Raw genomic sequence first — 25,590 nt, 5'->3', positions numbered from 1 at the left:
GATCCTATTTACATTTGCTACATCAAAGTATTCAGACATCATAAGCAAATGTGAAATGGGGACCTTCCGATACCCCATAGGTTATGCAAACACCTAACCAGAAAGAACACTTTGAAATTTTTATGGAGCAGGAAAAATTGGAAGTGTATTAATCTAGGCAGTGAAATTGGGCTTTTTGTCATTTTTAATTGCTTGAATTCATAACCTAGTTTTGCTGAATCAAAAACGAGTTGCTATAGCTGACACAAGCTGTTTCAGCTTTTTGGGCACATGTGCACACATGCGCACACACACACACACACACACAGGGTGCACAACTTTTCATATAAACTTTGTATCTATTAATAAAAAAAACACTCTTGAAAACTGTTTGGGAAATTATCGTGACTGAATAATTAACTATAAAGATTTCCAAGTAGAGCACCGTGTGTTAAAAGCTGACTTTTAAAGACTGCTTTCTTTCTTTTAGTGCCATGCAAACGGGATGGGGGGGTGGGAGCAACAGGGATAGCAAATCGTCAGGACTGAGATTTTGTTATATATGATTTAATTCAAATAAATTAAAATGCATAATTAAAAGACTCTTCATGCCTTTATCTGCCCCTGTTTACTACTGCTCATGATATATGTAAACACTCAACTCTGCGTGAAAATGAAGGAAAACAGACAGAAGGACAAAGACGTCCACCCACAAATATGTACAAAGATCAAATATGTTATCACATCCTGAAGGTTTCAGATCTACAACCAAATAAAGTCTACGGTGCAAAAATCTTTAAGGGTCCATGTTTTACTTCCCTATTTATTTTTACGTTTGTCGGAAAAATCAACACAGGATGGGGATTAAAGTCTCATAAAAAGACTTTCATTTTAATCCCATTAGAATTACTCTCAAAGAACTTACAGTGATAACTTGAAGACTAACACATGTGACATTTAAAAAATATAGCTAAAAATGAAACATAAATAAAGGTTTAATTAATAATAATAAGGTTTTATTATTATTTCATAAATGCCCTTCCTCTTTCGGACCACGCTCCATTCCTCTGGTCCTGCAACTTTGCTCAAAATGTAATATAAAAATTATAAGTTTAGCCAGAAAACAAGACCAAAACTGTCTTTCACTGGACATTGTAATAGTTATTCGGCTCCAGACTGACTCACCCAACCAGGTTCTCTGTAATTAAACAGAGGAATACATACTCTGATTCTCATGGAATGTTCTCAGAATACGCCCATATAGTCTCAACATCTCACAACTATAATTTAGAGGAAGGCAATTATCACCAAAAGCCCTTTGCCTGAAATCTACTTCAGCTTTTGTGTCATACTTATGGGAGAGAGAAACAAAAATGGAAAAAAGAAATACACTATTTTTGTGATACTTTAAAAAGCTGGCCCATAAGTCAAGGCTGATGGCTATTTCTACTAAGTTTAAGTAAATACAGACTTAAAATGAATCCGGGTTCTAAACTAAAGTCAGGTAATGGAGAAAATAGAAGTTTGAGGGGCAAGTTTACAAGAGACCAATGTAAAAATATGCTTAGCCCAATAAAGTCAAAGTGCACGGTTGTAAAAATCTATCACTTGGTGATGACAGAGAAAAGATTCAGCTCTGTTCATGTAAAGTAAAGGCGTTCTCCAAGGGTCTATTTGCTTGGTTAAAATGAAACGACAAGAAAAGTTTGAATATTCACTTTTTAAATAAGATTAGTGTATAATGGATTGCCTGATATTAATTCTTGTATATGAGCAGAGAATACAAAAAAAGAAAAAGAAAAATCAGATGCTGATTATCCTTCAGGGTGCAAAACATTTGTTAAGATAAAAATGTAGTAGGAGAAAATCCCTGAAAAATTTTCTGTGTTCCAGGTATGAAACTAAGAAAAGGCAGATGGAAAGAAATACAGGTGGATGGGGAGAGAAAGGGGGTTGGAGAGAGAGAAAGAAAGGTGGAAGAAAGGGAGGGGGGAGGGGGGAGGGAGGAAGGGAGGGAGGAAGGGAGGGAGGGAGGGAGGAAGGAAGGAAGGGAGGGAGGGAGGAAGGAAGGGAGGGAGGGAGGGAGGAAGGGAGGAAGGGAAAAGAAGGGTGATTAAGAAAGGGCCAGAGGAAACCTTTCCCCATAGGTTATACTTCCTCCAACTCTTCAGAGAAGCAATTTTCTCTTCATAATAATCTGCAAGTATTCTAATACAGAGGAAGCATCAGCGTGTGTGGAGAGTGTGAGTGGGCAGATAGGAGTTGAAAAATCCTGCTTCTTATAAGAAAATCGTGACTGCTGCCCGCATTGCCTGCGAACGGCAGTGGTAAACAGCTGTCACCGACCGACTTTAGTTTACTTACTTGAAGAACAACCCTCTGCAAACTTAATCACAGCAAACCACAAAGGCAAGTTACTCCGTATCACAAACACAGCTACATTCACGCCCTTTTGGATTTCTGAAGATACATTTGGATCAAAAATAGGAACCACAGTTGAGAAAGATTTTACAGTCTTAAACCAGACATTTACTACCCAGATACCCCCCCAAAAGGATTACACAATCATTTTTGACTTCTTCCATTACAAACCACATTCATTTCCATGTGACCAAAATTAAAGCCATATAAACAATGAGTAAATTATGAAATATCTAAAGATACTCGGAAAGTGACTCTTTTTTTTTTTTTAACTTGGAAAGTGACTCTTTTAAGAGGTAATTTAATGAATATTTCACTAAGATGATTTTGCCAACAAAACTTTTGGATTCAGAATTCCCTCTGGGCCCCTCTTAAGCGGAGGGAGGAGGGCCTCATCTCTTGCGTCAACAGAAATAAGTAACACCACCAGTTTCATCCTAATCTGAAAATAATGGCTAGAGGGATTGGCTGAGACTGAGGCTTCTAGGTGATCCTCCTAGGCTGATAAATGTCGTATTCAACATTTTGCACGTTTTTTAAATGCTTGACAGTTAATTCCATCACTTTGGAAGGCAAGGTACGTTTCCCCCATTTGATCTCTCAAGAAGGATGACTCTTGTTTCATTCAATAAAATGGTCCAGAGCCTATTTCTTAAGTCAAAGCCTTTCTGGTATTGTCAATTTACTCTCTCTTCCCTGGGAATCAGGAAAAGCAGAGGAGATAAGAGTACCCCAGCGCAACTAGCACAGTAGACACGTCTGCACAAACATGAAATACATCTCCCCACACACGCACACACATGCCCCCTCGGATCGTGAGCGTGCCAACTTTCCCAATGCACGGCCCATCTGGCCAGTCATTTCAGAAACCTCGCATTTGAAGAACCGCGCAGCTCTTGCAAAACCCCTGCTAGCCTATTGGGACTTGTACACCGTTTCTTATAAACGCTTATTCATCTCTGGAAGTAAAGTTAAACGGAGCCAATGAGCATGGGCAATGAAGTTCCCCACTAACTTCTACTCGGTCCAGAAAATCCATTCATCTCTGGGCTCCCCGGTCGCTCCCAACGCCCCTCGCCCTCTCCAGGCGATCGGCGCCCCTGGGTGCGCCCCGGGCGCGCCAGAGCCCAGCCTCCCGGGTCCCCGGGGCTGGCCTTACGTACCGTGTCTCATTCACGCGTGGCAAAGGCATCCGCAGCCTTCCATCGCGGCTTCGGTGCGCCCGGCTTCCATCCGCCGCCAAGTCCCTATTCTAAACAGCAGCCCCGGAGGCGCACACGCCGCCACCCTCTCTGCGTGAACGTTGGACAGCGGCTGACGGCGGCTCCTCTGCCACAGGCAGCCCCAAATGTCAATTTGCACACTCCTCCCCCCTTTCGCCCGCCCCTGGTCCCCGTCCCTCTTCCACCCCCTCCCGCGGAGTCAGTGGGCTTCAGGAAGCCTCTGCAGACGCTGCCTCCTCCCCATCCGGCTCTCGCTCTCGGTCTCCCCTTCCCTCCCTGACAGTGTTTAGAGCGTCTTCTCTCGCCTTACCTGAAGGGCATCTCCCACGACTGCAATTAGCTGCCAAGATTTCATTGTCGGCTGCAAAGTGCCTCCTGTTTCCTCCCCGGGAGAACACGGGAGAAGTCCGAGGCAACAGCAAACGGCAGCCACGTGCTAGCAATGTAAATGACTCCAGTCATCTGTCGGGCGCGCAGTGCCTGCGCTCGCCCCGGCTGCCTGGCAGCCTGACACTGCCGCCAGCAGGTGCAGAACGCGCTGGGAGAGAGAGCGAGCGAGCAGCCCGAGCGCGGAGGCAATCAACGCGGGGACGCACACAAAGGGAGGCCACCGAGGTGTCGAGGACGCTGCTGCGCCCGAGCCCAGCTGCCCGCGCGGCCTTGGCCTCCGCGCCAAAAACACTGGCCAAATTGGACGCCTAATGTTTTTGCAAAGTCTTGCAGCCCCGGGAAGGCGGTGGATGCCGCCGAGGCTGCGTGGGTCCCGCCTCCGCGCCTCCCAAAGCGCTTTGCTAAGCACCGAGCTGGCGGCGGTACCTCACTTCTCTCCCCCTCTCTCTCTCCTGCACGTGTCCCTTCCCTTGTTCTTTCAAGCATTAAATATGTACCACATGACAGAATAGGGCACCTTGCACGGTCCTCCGCGTCCACACTTGACAACCAATTTTAACTCAGGAGCAGTGAAATGTCTAAAGGCAGGATATAAGCACTTCCAATTACTTACACTACTCCTGCATTATTCAGAACGTCCACGGGACAGTATTTATGACTTCCAATATGCTACTTCACATATAAATACTAGTAAAAGATGGAAGACCCCACGACTCCCTTCCCCCAGCGCTGCTGATAAGCTTTCCTTGGCGTTTCCTCCCAGAAGCCGTTGTACTTTTTTTTCAGTGGTTAAAGCCTTGCGATCTCAATTCTTCTTACACATTATGTAGTAAATAAGGATGCTCTGAAGTTCGAGCCTGCTTCGAAGACGAAAATACATATCGTATCCTGTTGAACTTTAGAGACACCTTCTAAAATGCATCTACCTTGGATAACAGTGGAATCAAAGTAAATTTCCTATTTTTTCCCCAAAACTCCTCATAGATATATGCTTTTTCTTATTAAATGAAATGAGTTACAGAAGATTGTAGCTACTCCCAGCTTAGCTATTCCCGGTCTAAGCCGTAGCTTTGGTTAGAGACCAAACAATCTATTGGTGGGAGAAGTGAGTCTTGTTTCTTCTTTTTCTTCACATTCAGAACTGCAAGCTGCATTCACCAAGATGGCCTTGTTTCTTCAAGCAACTGTTCATTGAATGGGAAGGATCTAAATGTGTTAGAGAATTTCATACAGATATACTGCATTTGATGAACAGTGAAATAATCATTGGTTTCCTGTGTCAACTTCTTGGATAGTTTATTTTTGTTAAAGGCTTTGTACACAACTGATTAGGATTTTATATATGGGTAAGCATATTTTAAAATGCTAATAAATCTTTCAAATATTTATTTTCACATTTATTACAGCTCCACAACTTGCGGCAATATTTCCAGGGTTTTTTTGGAACCCACCAAGTCCTTACATAACCATCACTGATCTCTGTCACACCAGTAACAAAATGAGGAGGGGTTTTTTTTTTCCTTCTTCTATGCATTAGGGTGTTTTTAATATTGCATTCATATAGTGTTTAACTTGCTCCTTGTGGACTTAAGAAAAGTTTATGTGTGTTTTCTCTGCCTGCTTTTCTTGGGGGCAGTGGCATCGAAGGGATGCTAAGATAACATTAAGTAAAATGTTCTTTCACGGTGAGGATGTAGTGCAAAATACACTACACTCCCTGATTAACAGTTAACTTCTAATGTAACCATATATTATCCTCTGGACATGGTTTTCAACAGCATCAGGTAAAAATGGCAAAAGGTTTCTAGACTTTTGCTTAACCAGAACCCTGTGTAGTTGTAAAGATATACCAATATAAAATATTATTATCACAGCAGAAACTAGCAGTCTCAGTGGAGTAATTTGATTCACAAATCAGTTCACAAAAGCAAGGTTATTTGAAGTTAAGGATGGTGGGGGTGATGGGTGGAAAGATAGCAAACCCTAATTACAACCCCACCGTCCCCGTGTTCCCTGGCACATGTGGCCATTTAATCACAGAGTGTGACAGCCTTGGCAGATGTTGCCCAACCTGGTTATTGATATAAATTGCTATTCTCGTGTGTAAGTGCCCCGGTGAAGAGTTAGAACAATATCTGTATTCATCCAAAGGGACTTAAAGGTCCACACTAGCATCTGCGGTGACAAGACAAGATGGTCCAGAGCGGAGGCTGGGGGGAGGGTAAATTGGTATTGTCCCTCTGGAAACTGATTGGTGTCTATTAAAATGGAAAAGGTGCACTCCTCATAACCAAGTAATTCTGCTTCTAATGTCCACCCTGATAAAACGTATGCACAAATATTCATGGATATAATTGTACCACTGCTTGTAATAGGAAAAAAAATGATAAATACCCAATGGCATAAAAATATGATATATCCTATGATGGAATACTATGTAGCAGTGAAAAGAACTGACTAAAGCTATGGGGGAATAATCTATAGCTAGACAGACACATACATGTACAGATAGTGATGGCGTATCTATACATACTACATAGTACAACTATATATATATATATATTTTAGTAAAAATTTTGCTGAGATAAAAATATATGTTTTAGATGATTCATGCACTAGGATACCATTTATAAAGAAAATTCACAAATGAAATAATATTATAGATCTTATTATCTGTAGATACGGAAATATCTATGGAGGTATAGAAGAAGAACCAGAACTGGGGCTGACCTATTACAGCCCCAGGGCCAAATACAGCCACTGCCTGTTTTTGTACAGCCCACTAGCTAAAAATGGTTTTTATATTTTAAAGTTTAGAAAAATTGAGACAAACAGTTTAGGAAAGAGGAAAAGTAGGAAATTCAAATTTCAGGGCCGATGAGTGAAGTTTGATTGGAGCACGGCTATGGTTGTTTATTTACACACTGCTGATTGCTTTTGCTCTCCAACTGCAGAGCTGAGTGATTGTAACAGAGACACAATGGCCTGCAAAGCCTAAAATATTTACCATCGAGCCTCTTACAGAAAGTTTGCTGTGCTGATCCCTGGCCTAGAAAAATGGCACTAGATGCATAATAGCATTATCTCTGGGGAAAGGGACAGGAGACTCATGTAGATGGCCAGAGTGGAGAGAACTCTAGTTCTCCTTTTAAGAGAACATTTATATATTTTGCTTTTATATTTTTATAAAAGGTAATGTGTGTGTTAATATATGTAAAATTTTTAAGAGAGATATATATATATAAATGCACACATGCATATATACACACATAATATAAATATAATTTGTTTTCATTGTATGTGTATATATGTGTATGTGTATATACACATATGCATATACTTTTTAAAGTTTATATATGTAAAACCTCTTTAAAACCTTTAAAGATATACATTTATATGTTTATATAAACACAAATACATATATATACACATACATACACACATATATATGGCGTGTTTTGACTGTAAAGAGAATGTGTATTCCATTTTTAAAGTGTATGTGTGCACGTGTGTGTATATCTACACACATGTAGATACACAGGTATATAGATACACATACTTGGAAAAAATCATTCAAAATGGCAGTTCTTGGTGGTAGAAATATAGGTGCTTATTATTTTCTTCTTTGCTTTTTCACGTATTTGTCTATTTTCCAAAGAGATATAAATGTAAGAAAATGGTGGACACCCCTGGCCATGTGAGTGGTGACAACTGCCATTGTGCCAACATCATTTTTCTCACCCAGTAACTGCCTTTTCTCTTCAAATGTTGAATGATAAAATATTTTGTAAAAAGACATCAAGGTTTGGCTTATACTCACCTAACATTTCTGGAAAACTCCAGTATCTAATTGCTTCTTCATAGGAAAAAAAATTGCTAAGCCTCAATGCACTAAAGATTTTTATAAAAATCAATCTTATCCTTGAAGTAAAATGTGACACAGATTATCCTTTCTGCTAGAATTTATGGTAATGACCTACTGAGATATGCCTCACAATACAGTAATATTGCTTCTTTACCAGTTTGAAAATATTTTCCCATAGAAAGGCACGAAGCAGGTTCTACCTGAAAAAAAATAAAATTACATAGCAACCACATTGGTGCTTTGTAGGATTAGAACAGTGGGACCTAATGATTTTCTTCGTCCTGACATCCAATAATCCAATCGCATCAGGAAAGGTGAGCTTAATGAAGCATATTCAGATGGGAGAGCACACGATTTATGGTGGACTTGCTGTGTTTCTATTCCTAAATGGATCCCATTAGCTCAACATTGGTTGCTGGTAAATATGACCACACTTCCTAATAGATAAATCCATGAATCACCTGGGCATATTTTAGAAGGCTGCTCTATAGAATGGTTCACCTTACAACTTTAAACTAGGACTGGCTGAACGACCTTCTTTAATGAAGCTTAGCAGACTTTCTTTGAGCAAGAAACAGACTTACTGCAACTGAACATCCACTCTTTCTCCTAGAATTTGGCATGTACACATAATTTTATCCTTAAGGTGGCATGTATCAAGCACAGCACTGAATTCTTTAACAGCATTACAACAAGCAAGTATTGTTTTCAATGCTTTCTGTAATTATAAAACCAATGTATGCTTATTGTGGAAAGTTTTAAAAAATTGGAGAAGCACAGGAAAAAGAGGTCACTCATATTTTACCACTCAAAGAGAGCCACATGTGAAATTTTGTTGCAAACCTGTCCACCTCAGACATTTTTCACTGCACATGCCACTAAGAAATCATAAGCACACAGTAGACATTGCATCATATAAACTGCCTTATACTAGTTTTGTGCTTTGCAAAGTAACATGAAGATTTCTGCCATAATAAAAAAGAATGATAACATCAATTCTGGTTTGCCACTGTGATGCAGGCTTTCATTTTACTCTATGTTAAATAACACTAAACTGAACATCTTTGTCCATAACGTCATGAGCTTGTCTTCTGTTCCACATATCAGGGTAAATATCTAGAAGTGAAACTGATGAGTCAAAAAGTGGGCACCATTTTTAGCTTTGTAGACGTAAGGAACCAGGATCCTGGACTTTTATACTAATCCATATTCCCAATAGTGGTATAAAAGAGAGCCCATCTCACCCTAGGAACAATTTGCGGCCAACTGTTTCCTCTCCCTGGATTGGTTCCCTCTTCCATCCACCTGCCCCAATTGGGCCACCACACTATTGCACACTAAATTAGCATAAAAGAACTCAAACATTGCAAACAAAGGTGGTGATGGGGAGCAATTCAAATCTGAGCTTATTTAACCTAAGAGGCTAGAGGCTGCTCATTTTGTCTTAATTGCCTTTTACACTGAAGTCAATGTTAAACTACCTAAACAACAGCTTCTGCACAACTGCAAACTGAAAATTCTTTAAGTGCCTCCTCAAAAGCCTTGGCTCTTGTTTGGCCCGTGGACAAGAATAGAGTCTCGTTCTTCTTCACTGGGCTCCAGCTCTGGACTATGGGATGCGATTTAAGGGTGGGCGTTCCTGAAAGCAGCCACCATGTGGGCTCTGGGATGAGTCGCTCCTTGACCTGAAGCGTTCAGAATGAAATCTGGATAATAGTCTGTTCTCCTCCTTCCTTCCCTCCTATCGGCAAAGAGAGACTGAATGTACAAATGGAAAACAACCAGGCCATAGACACAAATAGAACTCGGACCCCAAATCTTCAGCATTGAGTCCAGGAAACCAACTCAAATCTACAGCCAACAGCCCAGGAAGCCAGGCTGCTAACTACAGATCCCACCTGTAGGAAGTCAGACCACCAGCAATAACAAGTCAATTCAGGAAGCCCAACAAAAACCGCTGTAACAATCGGCTCAAAAACAACCTCAACTTGGTAAGTAATGGACACCTCTAATTTTTGTTCCCACTGCCAACTTAGGACCAACCAGAGAAAATAAAATATGCACCCCTCACCAGGCACAGAAAAGGTTCTGCTTCTCCTTGGTCCACCTCTTGCTCCCTCAGGGCAAACCTCCCCCCAGTCAAGCCATCCCTGAAACATTCTCTTTTTTCCCCCATATAGAGCTTTCCCACTCTCTGCCCAACTCTGAGCTTCTGCCAGAACACAAGTGGCAGGATGGAGGCTGACTCCCTTGCTATAGCAAGATTTGTAGACTTTGCTTCTTCTTCTTTGGTTGGTCTTTGCTTATTTCTACAAAGATTGTTTGTTTTCAATACTATTAGGTAAACTTGTTAGGTAAACAAGATGGACAAAGTCCTATTCCTCATGGAGCTTACGTTCTATTGGGAAGACAGGCAACAAACAAGAGAATGAGACATTTTAGTAGCAGATTTTATGTAGGAAATAAACCTTGCAATGAAATGGGGGAGTAAATTGGGCAGATGCCGCAGAAAAGATACTTGGGTTGCTAGGATTTATTATTAATTTAAAATTATTTATTTATTATATATTATTATGGTTCAGCCTCCTGCTCTTGTTTTATTCAAAAACTCATTGAGGACATGCCATCTGATTTGCACTGCTGGGCTACAAAACCTACCAGCAAAGAACCTCAGAGGGGGATGTATGCTCACTAATAACCGGAACACAAAGCAGACAAGTAGGTAGAACCAGGAATAAGATTCAGGTTAAGAACTCTGAGAGCTAAGAGACAGGAGGGGAATTTTTCTTTCAGATATTACAAGGTGTTCTGGGGCAGAAGATTAGGGGAGATAGAGATGGGGCTCAAGACATACTACTCCAAAATATGGCATCTTGGCATTTCAAATATTTTAAACAAAAGGAATTTGAGAAATGGCAGGTGCAGGAAGGATTTCCTCTCTGACCTTTCCCTCACATCCCTTGAAGCAGGTCATGAGCTTTCAGGTGATAAGTCCTTTTCTCCCAAGATGGAGGGATGGGAGAGGAATCCAAATGAACAGGCTTTGCCAAGTTCCTCTGGTTTTCTACCCTTAGCTCATATCCTTTTGTCCTATCATTTTTTCCCCCATGACTGTCCACTCTTTATCAAACCTTATATAAAATGCTCAGGCTTCTTCAAGTCTTCATTTCCTTAGGAAGGCCTCTGGTGTCACATAAAACTTACATTAAATAAATGTGTACGCTTTTCTCTTGTTAATCTATCTTCTGTCAGTCCATTATACAGGGCCCCAGTTGGAGAACCTAAGACGGGCAGAAGGAAAGACTTTTCCTCCCTTACAATGGGGAGGGAGACATATGTTATTTTCGGTATTTCTGTAGGTTACATCAGCAGGGACACGGTAAAGATGGAAGAGGTTTGCTTGGAGATAACCCTACATGATCATGCTGCCTTCTGTAGGATAATTTCCCCTTGAATTGCCTAAACTGGAAATTGGATAAACAGTGTGGAGAACAAAAGGGCATAAAACATTACTGATCACTCTTTGCCTCAAATCCTCTCACCCTACAAAGGAAACAAGGAGATACAACAGAATTACTAATTCCACTGACTTGATTTGGTCTGGTCCCAGGATAGAATGGGGGTAGAAATCTCACATGCTTGAGGGTGTCCTTTAACTTTAGGGTTTAGGGAATGGAAAGGCTGGTCAAATCAGAGTCTTTCCTAGAAAGACTTTTGGAATTGGGGAAGGATGGAGTGGTGAGCTCCAACAGCTGGACTTGGAAGATCGGATAGAGTCTGATAAGTACGAAAGACCATTGTCTTTCCATAGGAAGGTAAAGAAGTAGAGAGAGGTGATCTCTAACAAGAACTGGGAGGAAGGAGGGGGAGACAGATAAGCAGAAACGAGAGTCTGTTTGGCCCAGAGGAAGACAGAGATGGGGAGAGTGGTTGCCTTGGTCACCAAAAGCTTTCTTCCTTAGTTCTATATTCCTTCCCTTCCCCTATGTGCTTCTGATGCAAGCCAACTTCCCACCAAGTCCCGACGACACCTTCCACCCCTGCTAGCATCTCTAGACACAGTTGGGATTGCACAGGACATGGCCAGCCTGCAAAGGAGTCCCCAGATCCCTTCGCTTTGCAGAAAAGCAAAATACCCCAATGCTGAGATGAATACACCTCTTCCCCGGGCCTCATGATCTTTCATGAAGCATAGCCGGCGGGCCAGCCTGTCAGAAATGCAATTTAAACACTGAGTGCTAAAATAAATATGAATTCTCTGACACTAGAGGTTTGGTTAGTTTAATTTTTTTTTTCCTTTCCAATTGTAAGGATGAAGATGTCTTCCTATCTAAGAATGTCATCAAAAATATAATTGATTGGCATTCTTTTAACATTGTGTACTCGAATGCCCACTGAATTCTATACGTGAATTCTAAAACCTTTGTCAGGCCTGGAGATACAAAGTTCAATAAGTCTATTGAAGAAGGCAGATACAAACAAATGTTATCATATAAAATAATGTATAATTACTGGAATAAGTGACACAGAGTGAAGTGTGCTATGTCTCTGCTTGGTAGAGGAAGCTTCTTGCTCTGCCTAAGGGTGGAAGGCAGATTTCAGATAATTCATTAAGATGGTGATGCTTAGATTGGGTTTTAAAGGATACATAAGAGTTCGTTCAACATAGTCATGGGAGAAAGGCATTTTAACCAGAGGAAACAACTTAGGCAAAGGAACAGAGGTGTGACTCTGTGAGTTGATGGACAGGGTGAATGTCCAGGCTGGAAAAGCAGGAACAGGTCAGATAATGAAAGGCCTGTGTATCATTCTAAGGGGTTTAGACTCCATTCCTCCACAAGGAAAGTAGAACTGTGAGTGTCAGAAAAGCCACTCCATTTGGAGTGTGGGAATGGACTCCTGGAAGCAGGGAGGTCCATTAAAGACTCTTGTCATATTTCAGGCCAAAAGATGATGAGGGTTTGCACAAATGAAGACATGGCAGTGAGGGTATAATGGAAAGGAAGGATTTGGTAAATATTTTATAAATAGAATTGACAGGACTTGTTGAATGACTGGAAGATATATATGGGTAGGGATGACTTAAAAAAAAGAAACTGAAAGAGGCCGAAAAGTCAAGATCAACTCACAGATCTGTTATAAGTTGTTGATTGAATGGTGCCACCAATGACCAAGTTCAGAAGCATCAGAAAAAGATTTGGGAAAGATAAGAGGCTCATTTTGGCCACACTGAGTTAGGTGTGGCTATGGAACCTCCAAATGAAACTCTCCAAGAGGCAACTGGATAGATAGGTCTGGGACTCCAGAGAAGCTGAGGACCACCTGGAATTCATGAGCACAGAGAGATGTTGCCATAGACATAGACTATCTTGGAAGAGCAGACAGACCCTGATATTTGATGCTTTTAATGTCCAAGGTAACACATAAGGATACAGTTGCTAATCAAACCCTAAAATACATTTGAATAAAGGTACAGAAGACAGGACTGTGCCATACTTCTGCTTTCCTGTAACAACACAGTCATACACTTAATATCCTTGAGTAGTTTATAACTAGTAAGATGAACTGAGGTGATTAAATCCAAGCACTAACAAACTGTTACTATAACCATCTGGATCAAATGTTACCTTTTTAACACACTCCTTCTTCAACCCAGGAAACACACAATGGGATACGTTCTCTAAAGCAAACAGCCAGCCCTACCTGGATGCAGGAATTGCAGCTATAGATGATGTCTAAAATCAGGTTTTTATATAGGGATATTTAAAATGAATGACAATAGAATAATAAAGTATTCACTAAACAAATGTCTGTTTGCCAGGCACAAAGTAAATGCTTAATGAGTGTTTGCTAATGACAGGGCTTACTGTGGGCCACGTCTGAGTAAGAAACAGAGCTTTCTTTGGGTTACTCTGCTGTCTAGAATTTCACTGGGCACCATCAACACTTTATCACTAGTAAGATGGAAGTCATTCGCCTGCCAGCAGCTGAGTCCACATGAGACACAATCCAGGACTGTGAGGTTCCCATCTGCTACTCTAGATCTTGATGGGCAGTGGAGGGTTCCCTACTCCCACTCAGGGAGCCTGTGGGATAAGAGGGCATTCCGGGAGGCAGGCGTGATTCTTTCCACGGGAAGCTCAAAACTCCAATTCTAAGGAGTCACGCTGTAATCTCACTCACAGGTTATGCATTCAACTGAACCGTGGGAAGGTAAGGAAACAAAAGAAAGGAAAACCAACGTGAAGACTGCCAGCACTCCACGGGCATCCCAGGCAGCACGCATCTGCTGGTGAGGGAGCCTGAAATAGGAGATGTGAATCTGCCTTTTCCTCCTGGTCCGAAGCACTCTCCCCTCAGAGCAGCTGCAGCCCATCTCACCCAGCACCAGTCTCGCTTTTAAAGCTACATCTTTTCTGCAGAGCATGGCCTCTAAAAGCAAACCAACACCTCATCTGTCGCTTAATCAAAGAAGGAAATCCCTTTCAGAGCTGGAGAAAAACTTGGCTGTGTTGATCTCTTTAAGAGGCAATAACATATACACACTACTATATATAAAATAGATAACTAATAAGGACCTGCTCTATAGCACAGGGAACTCTACTCAATGTAATGGCCTATATGGGAAAAGAATCTAAAAAAGAGTGGGTATGTGTACATGTATAACAGATTCATTTTGCTGTACACCTGAAACTAACACAACACTGTAAATCAACTATACTCCAATAAAAACTTAAAAAAAAAAAGAGGCAATAGGTTAGGCTTCAGTTTGAGACCTTTGAAGGGACTGTCCTTAGGGATATTTGACTCTACATCCTGGTCGTATCTTCAGAACTTCACCGGCAGCACATGAGAGGCAAGGATTTTATTGGTTATTAGGACTTGCTGCTTTGGCCACAGATCTTTGGGTATTACTTTCTTTATTTTCCTCTCTACTTTTCTATATTTTACTCCAGAATGTTCTTTTCTCTTTTCCTGCCCCTCTACTTTCCTTTCTATCAGAGTCTCCAATATCTTGTTGACAAAACTCTGTCCCTGACCTTGACACAGTTGATGTCCAAGTTCAGGTTCTGATGCATGCACTGCATGCTCTTTCTATCTGGAGTTCTTGTTGTTCCCAAGGGTGGAAAAAAAAAAAAAAATACTCTAGACCAGTTCCAAATCCTGGGACTTCTGTCCATGAGAAAAGTTAGAGGAAGAGGAGGAGACGACTGGCAAGAAAAGAAAAATCACTCACGTTTAAAAAGTCTTTGCTGAACATTTTAATGTTTTAACAGACACACAAATAAAACTGTTTTGTCTTTGCAAATGCAAACCACCCCCCCGAAAGTCATTTAAGAGCTACTGAACAGATGAGAATTTTTGTGGCAAAATAATTTTCCGTTCGAACTGTTGATAAAACAGAAGGTAGTGTACCAATCACCGTTGGAGTGACAATGATGTGTCACTCATGATTTCTAGAACTTGATGCTGTTTTACATGTCCCACTGCAGATGGCCATGTCCTAAACTATAACTGTGCTCTTTACAAAATCATTTCAGGGGTTGCAAACAAATATTAATTTGTACACAACAGGCAGTGTGGTCCAGCAGTGGGACATAAGTTTAAAGTTGTACCATGAGCTGCAATTCTGAACATTGCAATTCTGCCAGTGTATCTGGGTGACTTACTATACGTCCTTATCTCCTGAAAAATTAGAAACCTAAACTATAGACCCTTCATAACTAAGATACAGAAGCCAAATAGCCTTCCAATGTTCCCAACTATCCCTACCCGACCCCCACCACAGTGTGGGAGAGTTGGCTATCTACTTTAGGCAATAAAGAGCTACTTCAAAGAAGTACCCCTTTGCAGAGAAGGGCATTAGATGAAGGTGGTCAAATGATACAAACTTCCAGTTATAAGTAAGTAAGTACTAGGGATATAATGTACATCATGATGACCACAGCTAACACAGCTGTATGATACATAGGAAAGTTGTTAAGAGAGTACATCCTAAGAGTTCTCAAAACAAGAATTTTTTTTCCTTTTTTTCTTTCTTTTTATTGTATCTAGGAGACAAGATGGATGTTATCTAACCTATTGTGGTGATCATTTCACAATATATGTGAATCAAACCATCAGGCTATATGCCTTCAACTTACCCAGTGATGTATGTCAGTTATTTCTCAATAAATTGGAGAAAAATACCTTAGAAAGATAATCAAAAGGATGAAACTCATACTGGAGCCTCTTTGGTGCACGTTAGGCACATTCTTCATCCCTTGATTTCCCATCCCTGAGAGACTCCTCTCATGGAATTGGAACAGGACACAGGAGAGATAATATATCCAACCATCTCATAACCAGCAACCATCAGCTTGAATTCAGACATGACTAAGTTTGAATTCTGGCTCTGGGAAGTTCTAAGAAATTTGGCAAGTTTATTTAAATCTTCCTGAACACCTGTTTCCCCACCTCTAAAATGGGTTTAATACCAACCCATTCAGATGGTTGCTGAGAGGATTATAAAGTTAAATAACATATGTTAAAGTGCCTAGAGAGTAACTGGGATATAGTAGGCATTTCTAAATGTTTGAAAAATAAGCCAATGATGTTATGATGCTCTCAAGAAGATTCTAACCACTGATGGGTTTGAATTTTTTTAATCCTTTTTTGGCTGAGCTAAGGATTTCCTAGAAAGTTTAAAGGACACACACACACACACACACACACACACACACACACATATACTCTTGCACCCACAAATATATATATTTCAAGTCTTATTGATATAACAAGGACTCAATTCTAACTTCAGTCTAAATCTGGAATCAGCAAGCTTTTTTCCATAAGGACCCAGATAGTAAATATTTTCTGCTTTGTGGGCCGTAAGGTTTCTGTTGCAACTACTCAGCTCTATTCCTTTTAGCACAAAAGTAACCACAGACAATATGGAAACAACTGAGCATGGCTGTATTCCAATACTGTCATTTAAGGACATATATATATATATATCCAGAAGTGAGAAGGCTCTGGTCTGACTGTACATTAAAAGTACAGGTGAGGAGGCTGCCCTTTTACTTTCTATGGAAATTTTAGAAATTGCGTCCTAGGAACCCAAGGACTGAGTCCAACTGCCCAACTCTTTCAGTACAGAAGTGAAAATGACAGGTATCCAGGAAAGGGCAAAATTAAATCCACTGTGTTATCCTGACTCTTATCGGCTCACCTATACAGTCAAAATAAAGAATAGTGCCCTTATGTGCAGAAGGTACAGGGAGAGAAACCTTCAACTCCCTATCAAGTAAAACAAATAAATAAACAACAACAAAACTCACTGCACTACTTTTTATTTTTCCAAATAACCTACTCAGCCTCATTCTGCAAACATATAAACTATTAGACAACCTCTTTGCTTGGGTAAAAACCTACTCATAAAAAAACAAGAGGATAGGGATTAAGAGTATCCATAAAAGGTAATTCCATAAGAGCAGCCCTTGTACATGTGACCAGGGCTTTAGGGTTTATAGGACATTTTACGTACACTCTCTAGTATTTACTCTTCATGACAATCAGGCTACACATGAGAGACTGTGATTATGACACCCGTTTTACAAAATAACATATGGACTCACTAGGTATGCAACTTGCCTGGAGGTAACACAGCTAATCAATGATGGCTTCAGAACTGACCCCAAAATCTTTCTCTTGGAGGCTTTCTCCTTCTGCCATATAGTTCTGCCACTTTTTTAATGCAAAGCCATCCAGTCAACGTGGCTTAAACAAACATCGCAGGAAGGAGAAAAGGTGAAATATATTCAGCGTAGTGATTAATGCTGTTGCTGAGTAATTAATGTTTTGAATATGACCCGTACGTAATCCATATGGAAGGTGTAATCAAAACCCAGGAGAGGCGACCTACCCACTCCAGGGCGAAGCTTTGCAAAGTACTAACTATGGCAGTGATTTTAGGGCCAGATCTTCACTGAGGAACTGTTTTCTTCACATCAGAAAAATTTGGGGGTGGGGGGAGTTGTTAAAATGGATAATTGACCTTCTTTAAATGTCAGGCCAATGCGCGGCTAGACAGCAATTTTATAATCAGTCCACTACTAATACATATTCTATTTGGATATGAATTTGACATTATAAATAATGTTTTTGTGCACTGATGTGGCTACTTTCAAAAGATGAACCAACTGAAATATTTGTTCTATAGAATTAATTTATAAGAGGCACTGCTGTGCTGGATAAACTGATATATATATACATATATATATATATATATATATATATATATATATATATATATATATATATACATACACATATATATATATGAGTTACCTTCACCCCAATGGTTACAATTTGATCAGATCCTAACTCTCATCCAAGGGCTTTAATTGCTGCACCTAAATGTTGGTGTCCAGAGAAATGCAATTAAAATAACAAGAAACACAATTAAATGAGATACCATTTTTACATCTTAAATTGGCAAAGACTAACAAAATCACTGGTAGCCAAATTTGGCATGACTTCGAGGTAACAAAATCCTCACGTACTGATGATGGGAATGTAAACTGGTATTTTTTCCTTAAAATCCTTCTTTCAGAGATGATGAACTCTCAGTCTGGGTGGTTCCTATAGAGTTGACTTTACCCCCAGTTCAAGGCGGGCATGCAAGCAAGCCTAGCAATTGAGGAAGTCACATCCCCCTGACAAGTGGGATTGTTCTGGTGATGGGCATATGATCCAGTGTTTTACACTGAGGCTGTTCAGAGCATAAGATGAAACCTGGGGCAATTAGAAAGCATCTTCCCTCTTTGTAACGGAGGAGCCAACCTAAACATGGCGGCAATAGAGCCTGGTGATAGAGTGAGACCTGGTCCTGGTGATATCGTCTGAGATTCTTGATCCAGCAAACTTAGAGTAGTTCCTAGAGTTTTCAGTTCTGAAAGTTAATATTCTTCCTTTTTGCTTAAATCAGCTTGGGTAGGGTTTCTGCCACTTACACCCAATAGAAAACTAACTAGTACAACAGTTCAAAAAGCTTCTGACCCCAAATGTTACCTGACCAACACTTAAAGTAGTGAATTCTTGTCATTTCTATGCCATTTCACAGCATCATACCAAGGCTGGAATGGCATTAATGAGCAAAACTCTAATACACAACAGGAAATAGTGGAATGGAACAAATAAAAAGTGCAGAAATTGGATGTGCGGTGTGTACATATATATGTATATACATATATATATATATACATACATACACACATATGTGCACACATATATGCACACACGTTAGTGGAAAGGGTGGAATAATAAATAAATGGTGTTGGGTCAGTTGAATAATATTTAGAAGAAAAATAACGCATGCCAGAATTCACACTTAAGTTTGAAAAAGTGAATTACAGGTAAGTTTTAAAAATCTAAAGATAAAGCATAAAATATAAACTATTATAAGAAAATATAAGTGGCTCTTTTTATAAAAGTTAGATAGGGGAGGGATAGCTCCTATGTCAAGAATAAAATTGATCACTCAAAGATTACTTTTTTATATGGCAAAAGATCCTGTAGATAAAGTCAAAAAGGCAAATAACAGCATGTGTTTATAACAAGTGTACCTGACTAAGGTGAAGAGCCACAGCATACCAAGAATTCCTACAATTTAATAAGAAAAAAGATAAACCGATTGAAAATGGAAAGACTGCATAAGTGATTCACACAGGAGGAAAGATACCTTGTATCACTAGTAGTCAGGAAAATGCAAATTAAAGCAACAATATAACCATATGCCACACTAACACTCAACAATTTTTAAAAGCTTACTAATATCCAATGTTGCCCAGGTTGCTTACAATGTTGGGAAGACTGAAAATTGTTCCAATGTTTTGGGGTTAAAAACTTGATAATATTTGTTGAATTTAAAAATCTGCACAACTTTCACTAATTATTTTATTTCTGGGAATTTATCCAACAGAAAGAAAAAGTACCAGAACTAAAGAAATATATATAAATGTTTATCACAGCAATGCTTATTTTACCAGGAGACAAAACAAACAAATCCAAAGTAGAAATAATCTAAATGCTATCAATGGGGGAATGGCTGAACAAATTATGATGTGCCCATATTATGAAATATTATGCACTTATTACAAAGAATCAGGTACATTTTTAATACTGACGTGTGAGGAGGATAATCATGCCATGTGAGAAAGTCAAGTTACTCAATAAAATGTAGAGTATGAGTCCGTCTTGAAAACACATATGCATGAACATGTATATTTGTATTAACAAAGGAGAGAAAACCACAGAGCACAAGCCAACATGTACATGGGAATTCTACAGCTCCCAGGGTGATACTGGAGAACTGAAGGGGTAGACAGAGAGGGGCCACCTATTAATTTTACTTTAGATAATTCTGTGGTGTGTTAATAGTTTCCAAAGCCATGCATTACTTTTTTCCTTCAAATGACTAAAATAAATAATTTTTTTAGAGGATAAAATTGTCTCTGGAACTTTTAATTAAAACTGTTTTTAAAAAGGAAATAGGGAGGAAAGGTAGTCAATCTTAAAACCCTTCTGCCCAATTTTCATTTGTTCTCTGCCTCTAGGAAAATGCACCGTGTATAACATTAAATATACAAGTCTCTTGGCATTAATCCACTCAGAGCTTGCCCCACTGAAAGTTAATACGGGCTGTTTCCATAATTAAATGCACCGAACAACTAAAATATCCATATAATTACCACAGAGCTGATATAATTGCATGCATCCTTTTATTAGCTGATATTATTGTCCCTACATAAACACAAAGAGAGCGTCAACAGAACAGTCCTCCCAGCTCTTTGATTCACCTAAAATTATCCGATTAATCTGCAGATTGCCACTAGGAAAAAATAATCTTCTATTAAATATCTTGGTCAAACAGAATCAAGTTATTAAATTCCTATGTGGAGACATTCCATACTTTGAGAAAAGGAAAAAAAGAAAAAGAAAAAGAAAAAAATTGAAATTCCAAATTACAAAAACAACAACAAAAACCGTTCTGTGGTATCTAGCTAGGCAAGTATTATAGGTGGATTATATGTGGAAATGTTGTTTTTATTTTATTTTTAGACTTTATTTTTAGAGCATTTTTGGGTTTATAGCAAAATTGAGAGCAAAGTACAGAGATGTCCCTTTTACCCCCTGGCCCCCCACATGCTTGGCCTTCCCCATTATCAATAGCCCACACCAGAGTGGTATGTTTGCAATCACTGATGAACCTAGACAAATAATTATCACCCAAAGTCTAAAATTTACATCAGGGTTCACTCTTGGTGTACATTCTATAAGTCTGGACAAATATATGTATAATGATATATATCCATCACTACAGTACCATACATAGAGTAGTTTCACTGCCCTAAAAATTCTCCATTTTCCTATTAATGCCTCCCTTCCCCACTAATCCCTGGCACTCACTGACTTTTTTATTGTCTCCAAAGTTTTGCCTTTTCCAGAATGCCATGAGGTTGGAATCCTACTGTATGTAGCTTTTTCACACTGACTTCTTTCACTTAGTAATATGTACTTTCAGTCCCTCGCATGTCTTTTCATGACTTGATAGCACATTTTATTTCAGTGCTGAATAATATTCCATTGTCTGGATGTACCACTGTTTATTGATCCATTCACATACTGAAGGACCTCTCGGTTGCTCCCAAGTTTTGGCAATTACTAAAGCTAAATCTAAATACGGAGCTGTTCTTGTGTAGCTTGTGTCCATGTTTTTGTGTAGATGTAATTTTACAACTCCTTTCAGTAAATACCAAGGAGCATGACTGCTAGATCGTATGGTAAGAGTATGTTTTGGTTTGTAAGAAACCACCAAACTATCTGCCAAAGTAGCTGTACCATTTTGCATTCCCACGAGCAACGTATGAGAGTTTCCTGTTGCTCCACATCCTCGCCAGCATTTGGTGTTGTCAGTGGTCTGGATTTTCGCCATTCTAATAGGTGTACGGTGGTATTTCACTGTTGTTCTAATTTCCATTTCCAAGTGTTGCTTATTTTTCCAAAAACAAAACAAAACAAAACACCAAATCTCAAATAAAAACAGCCTGAAAAGTCATTGATGGGAACACAGTTAAATTATGGTAACAGATGTTATGGACTAAATTGTGACACCACCCCCCCCAATTCATATGTTGAGGTCCTAACCCATACTACCTCAGAATATGACTGTATTTGGGGATAGAGTGTTCAAGTTAAAATAAGGTCTAATCCAACATGACTGTGTCCTGATAAGAAGAGAGGACATTAGCACATGGACACCCACAGGGGGATGTAATGTAAGGACCCATGGAGAAGACAGCCACCTACAAGTCAACAAGAGACCAACCCTGCTGACACCTTGATTTCAGACTGTCAGCCTCCAGAACCATGAGAAAATAAACTTCTATTCTTTAGGCCACTCAATCTGTGGTACTTCGCTACGGGAACCCCCAGCAAACTAACACAACCTACATTATAAAATACTCTGCAGCCACTGACAAGAAGGAGAAAGATTTTAAAGTATTGACCTTAAGGGTATTCACACTGCACTGTTCAGATATATGGATGTACCGTAAGTCTTCAAACATATAAGAAGCACTAGATAAAGAAGAAGTACTGTAAAGGGAAATCTTCTGGACAACACTTGTAGGTCGGTAGTTTATCAGTTACAAAATAATTTTCTTTCTTAGGTGTCCACGCTTGATTCTCCCGACCAGTGGAGTTCACCACGATGAAGATGCGAGAATAATGGCTAATGTATTTGGCACTCGGTACATCCCTGTTGTCATGCCAAGCCCTTTTCATGCATTTCCTCACTTAATCCTTCTGATAAGTCAGTGAGTCTGGTACTATGACCATTCCCATTTTAATGATGGAGACACCGAGTCTCAGAGGCATTATATATCTATTGGGTTGGCCAAAAAGTGCCTTCGGTTTCTAAGTAAAAATTAAGGACACATTTTTTCATTTTCACCAAGAACTCTACTGAGCAACATATTCATCCTTTTGTTCCACTACCTTCTGCCATTTTTCAGGCAACTTTATAAGTCCATCTTTCCAAAACTTTGTATCTTTTTGAGCAAAGAACTGTTCCAGGTGCCTTTTACAGTCTTCTAGGGAATTGAAATTTTTTCCATTAAGAGAATTTTGTAAAGACTGAAATCAATGGAAATCCAAAGGTGCAATGTCTGGTGAATACGGCAGATGAATCAGAACTTCCTAGCCAAGCTGTAATAGTTTTTGCCTGGTCATCAAAGAAACATGCGGTCTTGAGGTATCCTGATGGGAGATTATGCGTTTTCTGTTGACTAATTCCGGATGCTTTTTGTCGAGTGCTGCTTTCAGTTGGTCTAACTGGGAGCAACACTTGTTGGAATTAATCGTTTGGTTTTCCAGAAGGAGCTCATAACAGAGGACTCCCTTCCAACTCCACCATATACACAACATCACCTTCTTTGGATGAAGACCAGCCTTTGGTGTGGTTGGTGGTGGTTCATTTCGCTTGCCCCACCATCTCTTCCATTCCATATTACTGTACAGTGTCTACTTTTCATAGCCCGTCACGATTTGTTTTAAAAATGGAACGTTTTCACTACATTTCAGTAAAGAATCGCATATGGAAATACAGTCAAGAAGGTTTTTTTCTCTTAACTTATGTGGAACCCAAATATCAAAGCGATGAACATAACCAAGCTGGTGCAAATGATTTTCAACACTTGATTTGGGTATTTTGAGTAGGTCGGCTATCTCCCACATAGTGTAACATTGATTGTTCTCAATTAATGCGTCGATTTGATCGCTATCAACTTCAACTGGTCCACATGAGCGTGAAGCACCGTCCAGCAGGAAATCTCCAGCACAAAACTTTGCAAACCACTTTCGACATGTTCGATCCATCACAGCACCTTCTCCATACACTGCACAAATCTTTTTTTGCATTTCAGTTGTGTTTCTACCTTTCTTGAAATAATAAAGCATAATATGCCAAAAATGTTGCTTTGTTCCTTCCACCTTTAATATTAAAATGGCTACATAAAAATTCACCAGTTTTGATAAGTTTTTTTTTTTAATGCATGCTGATGTGACAGCTATCACAATACAATCTAACAAAATTGTTTCCAATGAAATTAAAGACAACTAAGCACTACTAGAGCCATCTTACGGAAAAAAACAAACGAACCTCTTGGCCAACCCAATATTTTCCAAGGTCAAACCAATAATAAATATAGGAGAGCCAGGCTGTGAACACAGGCAGTTCTGCAGATCCCAAACTCTCCGCTACCATGCATGCTCCCTCTGTGTTACTAAGTGATGTCAACCAGGTTAAAAACTCCATGCTCCAAATGAACTTCCACAGCACAGAATAATATGGAGTTCTGCCGTACAAGGAGGGGGCCAGGCACACAGTTACGAGTACAAACGCAGTTGCACAAAACTCTTAGTTCCCTTGCTCAAACTTCTCAGCATTGAAAGTCAACAGCTTCTAGGCCTTCCTTTGAAAACACGCCTCTAAGACATCTAAAGATATGTTAAGAAGATATACTACTATTGAGATGATTACCTTTTAAAATTTATTTGATTTAAATCTAAATCTACTAATGCTTTATATTAATAAATTTTCTAATTTTAGACTATTTGTGAAGGATTCCTATAATAAATACTGCTTGGCTATTTAAAAAAAAAAAAAAAAACAGCATGCCCCTAAGGAATTACACCAAGGGATTTTTTTTTTTGGGAGGGGGGGTTCGGTTTTGAGGATACTATTCCGTGTATGTGTGTGCCCATGTACATGGCCATGCACTTCATCCCTGAGAGGGCATCCTGGGCTTCACCTCACTTTGCTCCGGAGTCATCCGTAAGCTGCATTGCAGGGGAGACTCTTGTACCCACTTTTTTTTAAGGAGCTGAATTTACAACTTCATTTGTAACACCTACCTGCACACAACAATTGGCTAATTACACTCTGGTCATTAAAGTGGATCAAATGGTGAAGGACAGCAAATCACTGGGGTCCACATTATCATTCATCCTAGCAGATAGCAACACCTACTCCAGTGCCTCAAATGAGACAATAATTTCCAGGATTTGGACTATGCACATAAAATGGGTCCTTAATTATAGCCCTTCAAATACCCCCAGAGATTTAATGAGTCTTCGGGCACTGCAGGAACTGGGAAAAGAACTAGAGCTCAGATCATTAAAGTTACAGTTGAGACGTCTGGAAAAGCAGTCAGTGATTCACAGTGTATCATGGAAGACACATTTCTCTCCATGTCAAACCAAAGCTACGGCAGGAGGACTTTCAGAAATCCAAGGTCACCTGAAAATAATGCAGGACCCCAAAGATGAGTCTTGGGTTCTTATCTTGCTTCACAATGAGTTATTCAGGGCTTTATCACCTTCCATCAGCAAGGGACCCCATGGTACCGTAACACAGGCTGCACCCCATTCTCCTTGATGCACAGCCTTCCTTTTACTTCACAATGAGTTATTCAGGGCTTTATCACCTTCCATCAGCAAGGGACCCCATGGTACCGTAACACAGGCTGCACCCCATTCTCCTTGATGCACAGCCTTCCTTTTACTTCCATGACACCCCAATTTCCTGCTGTTTCAGTGGGTGCTCTCATAATGGAGCAGGGCCCTATGGGCCTTCCCAGGACAGTCCCCCGCCCTGCATGTTCTCCACCT

The 25,590-nt window shown here is 39.9% G+C and overlaps 1 protein-coding gene and 1 long non-coding RNA gene across 9 annotated transcripts in view; one reads left to right on the top strand and one right to left on the bottom strand.

Moving 5' to 3' along the window:
* The window catches only part of RBFOX1 (RNA binding fox-1 homolog 1), a 2,204,869-nt gene that overhangs the window by 1,094,755 nt on the left and 1,084,524 nt on the right, over positions 1-25,590 (bottom strand). For 2 of the 8 annotated variants that reach the window (XM_082429026.1, XM_082429017.1), the window contains exon 1: positions 3,934-4,079. The exons of 2 other annotated variants lie outside the window; for them this stretch is intronic. In XM_082429026.1, the coding sequence (XP_082285152.1) occupies positions 3,934-3,978 (45 nt within the window). In that variant the 5' untranslated portion in view covers positions 3,979-4,079. Of the gene's footprint in view, positions 1-3,933; positions 4,087-25,590 lie in introns of those variants that run through there. 4 more of the 8 variants (XM_082429012.1, XM_082429027.1, XM_082429020.1 and 1 more) reach the window with 4 other exon arrangements.
* LOC309644861 overlaps positions 1-25,590 on the top strand; it is a 408,244-nt gene that overhangs the window by 177,948 nt on the left and 204,706 nt on the right. The gene's annotated exons all lie outside the window — the stretch shown is intronic.

Source organism: Balaenoptera physalus (genome assembly GCF_965194825.1).
Source record: "Balaenoptera physalus genome assembly, chromosome: 16".
NCBI classification, from domain to species: domain Eukaryota; kingdom Metazoa; phylum Chordata; class Mammalia; order Artiodactyla; family Balaenopteridae; genus Balaenoptera; species Balaenoptera physalus.
The sequence above is the reverse complement of the archived record's forward strand: the minus strand, read 5'-3'. Positions and strand labels throughout refer to the sequence as shown.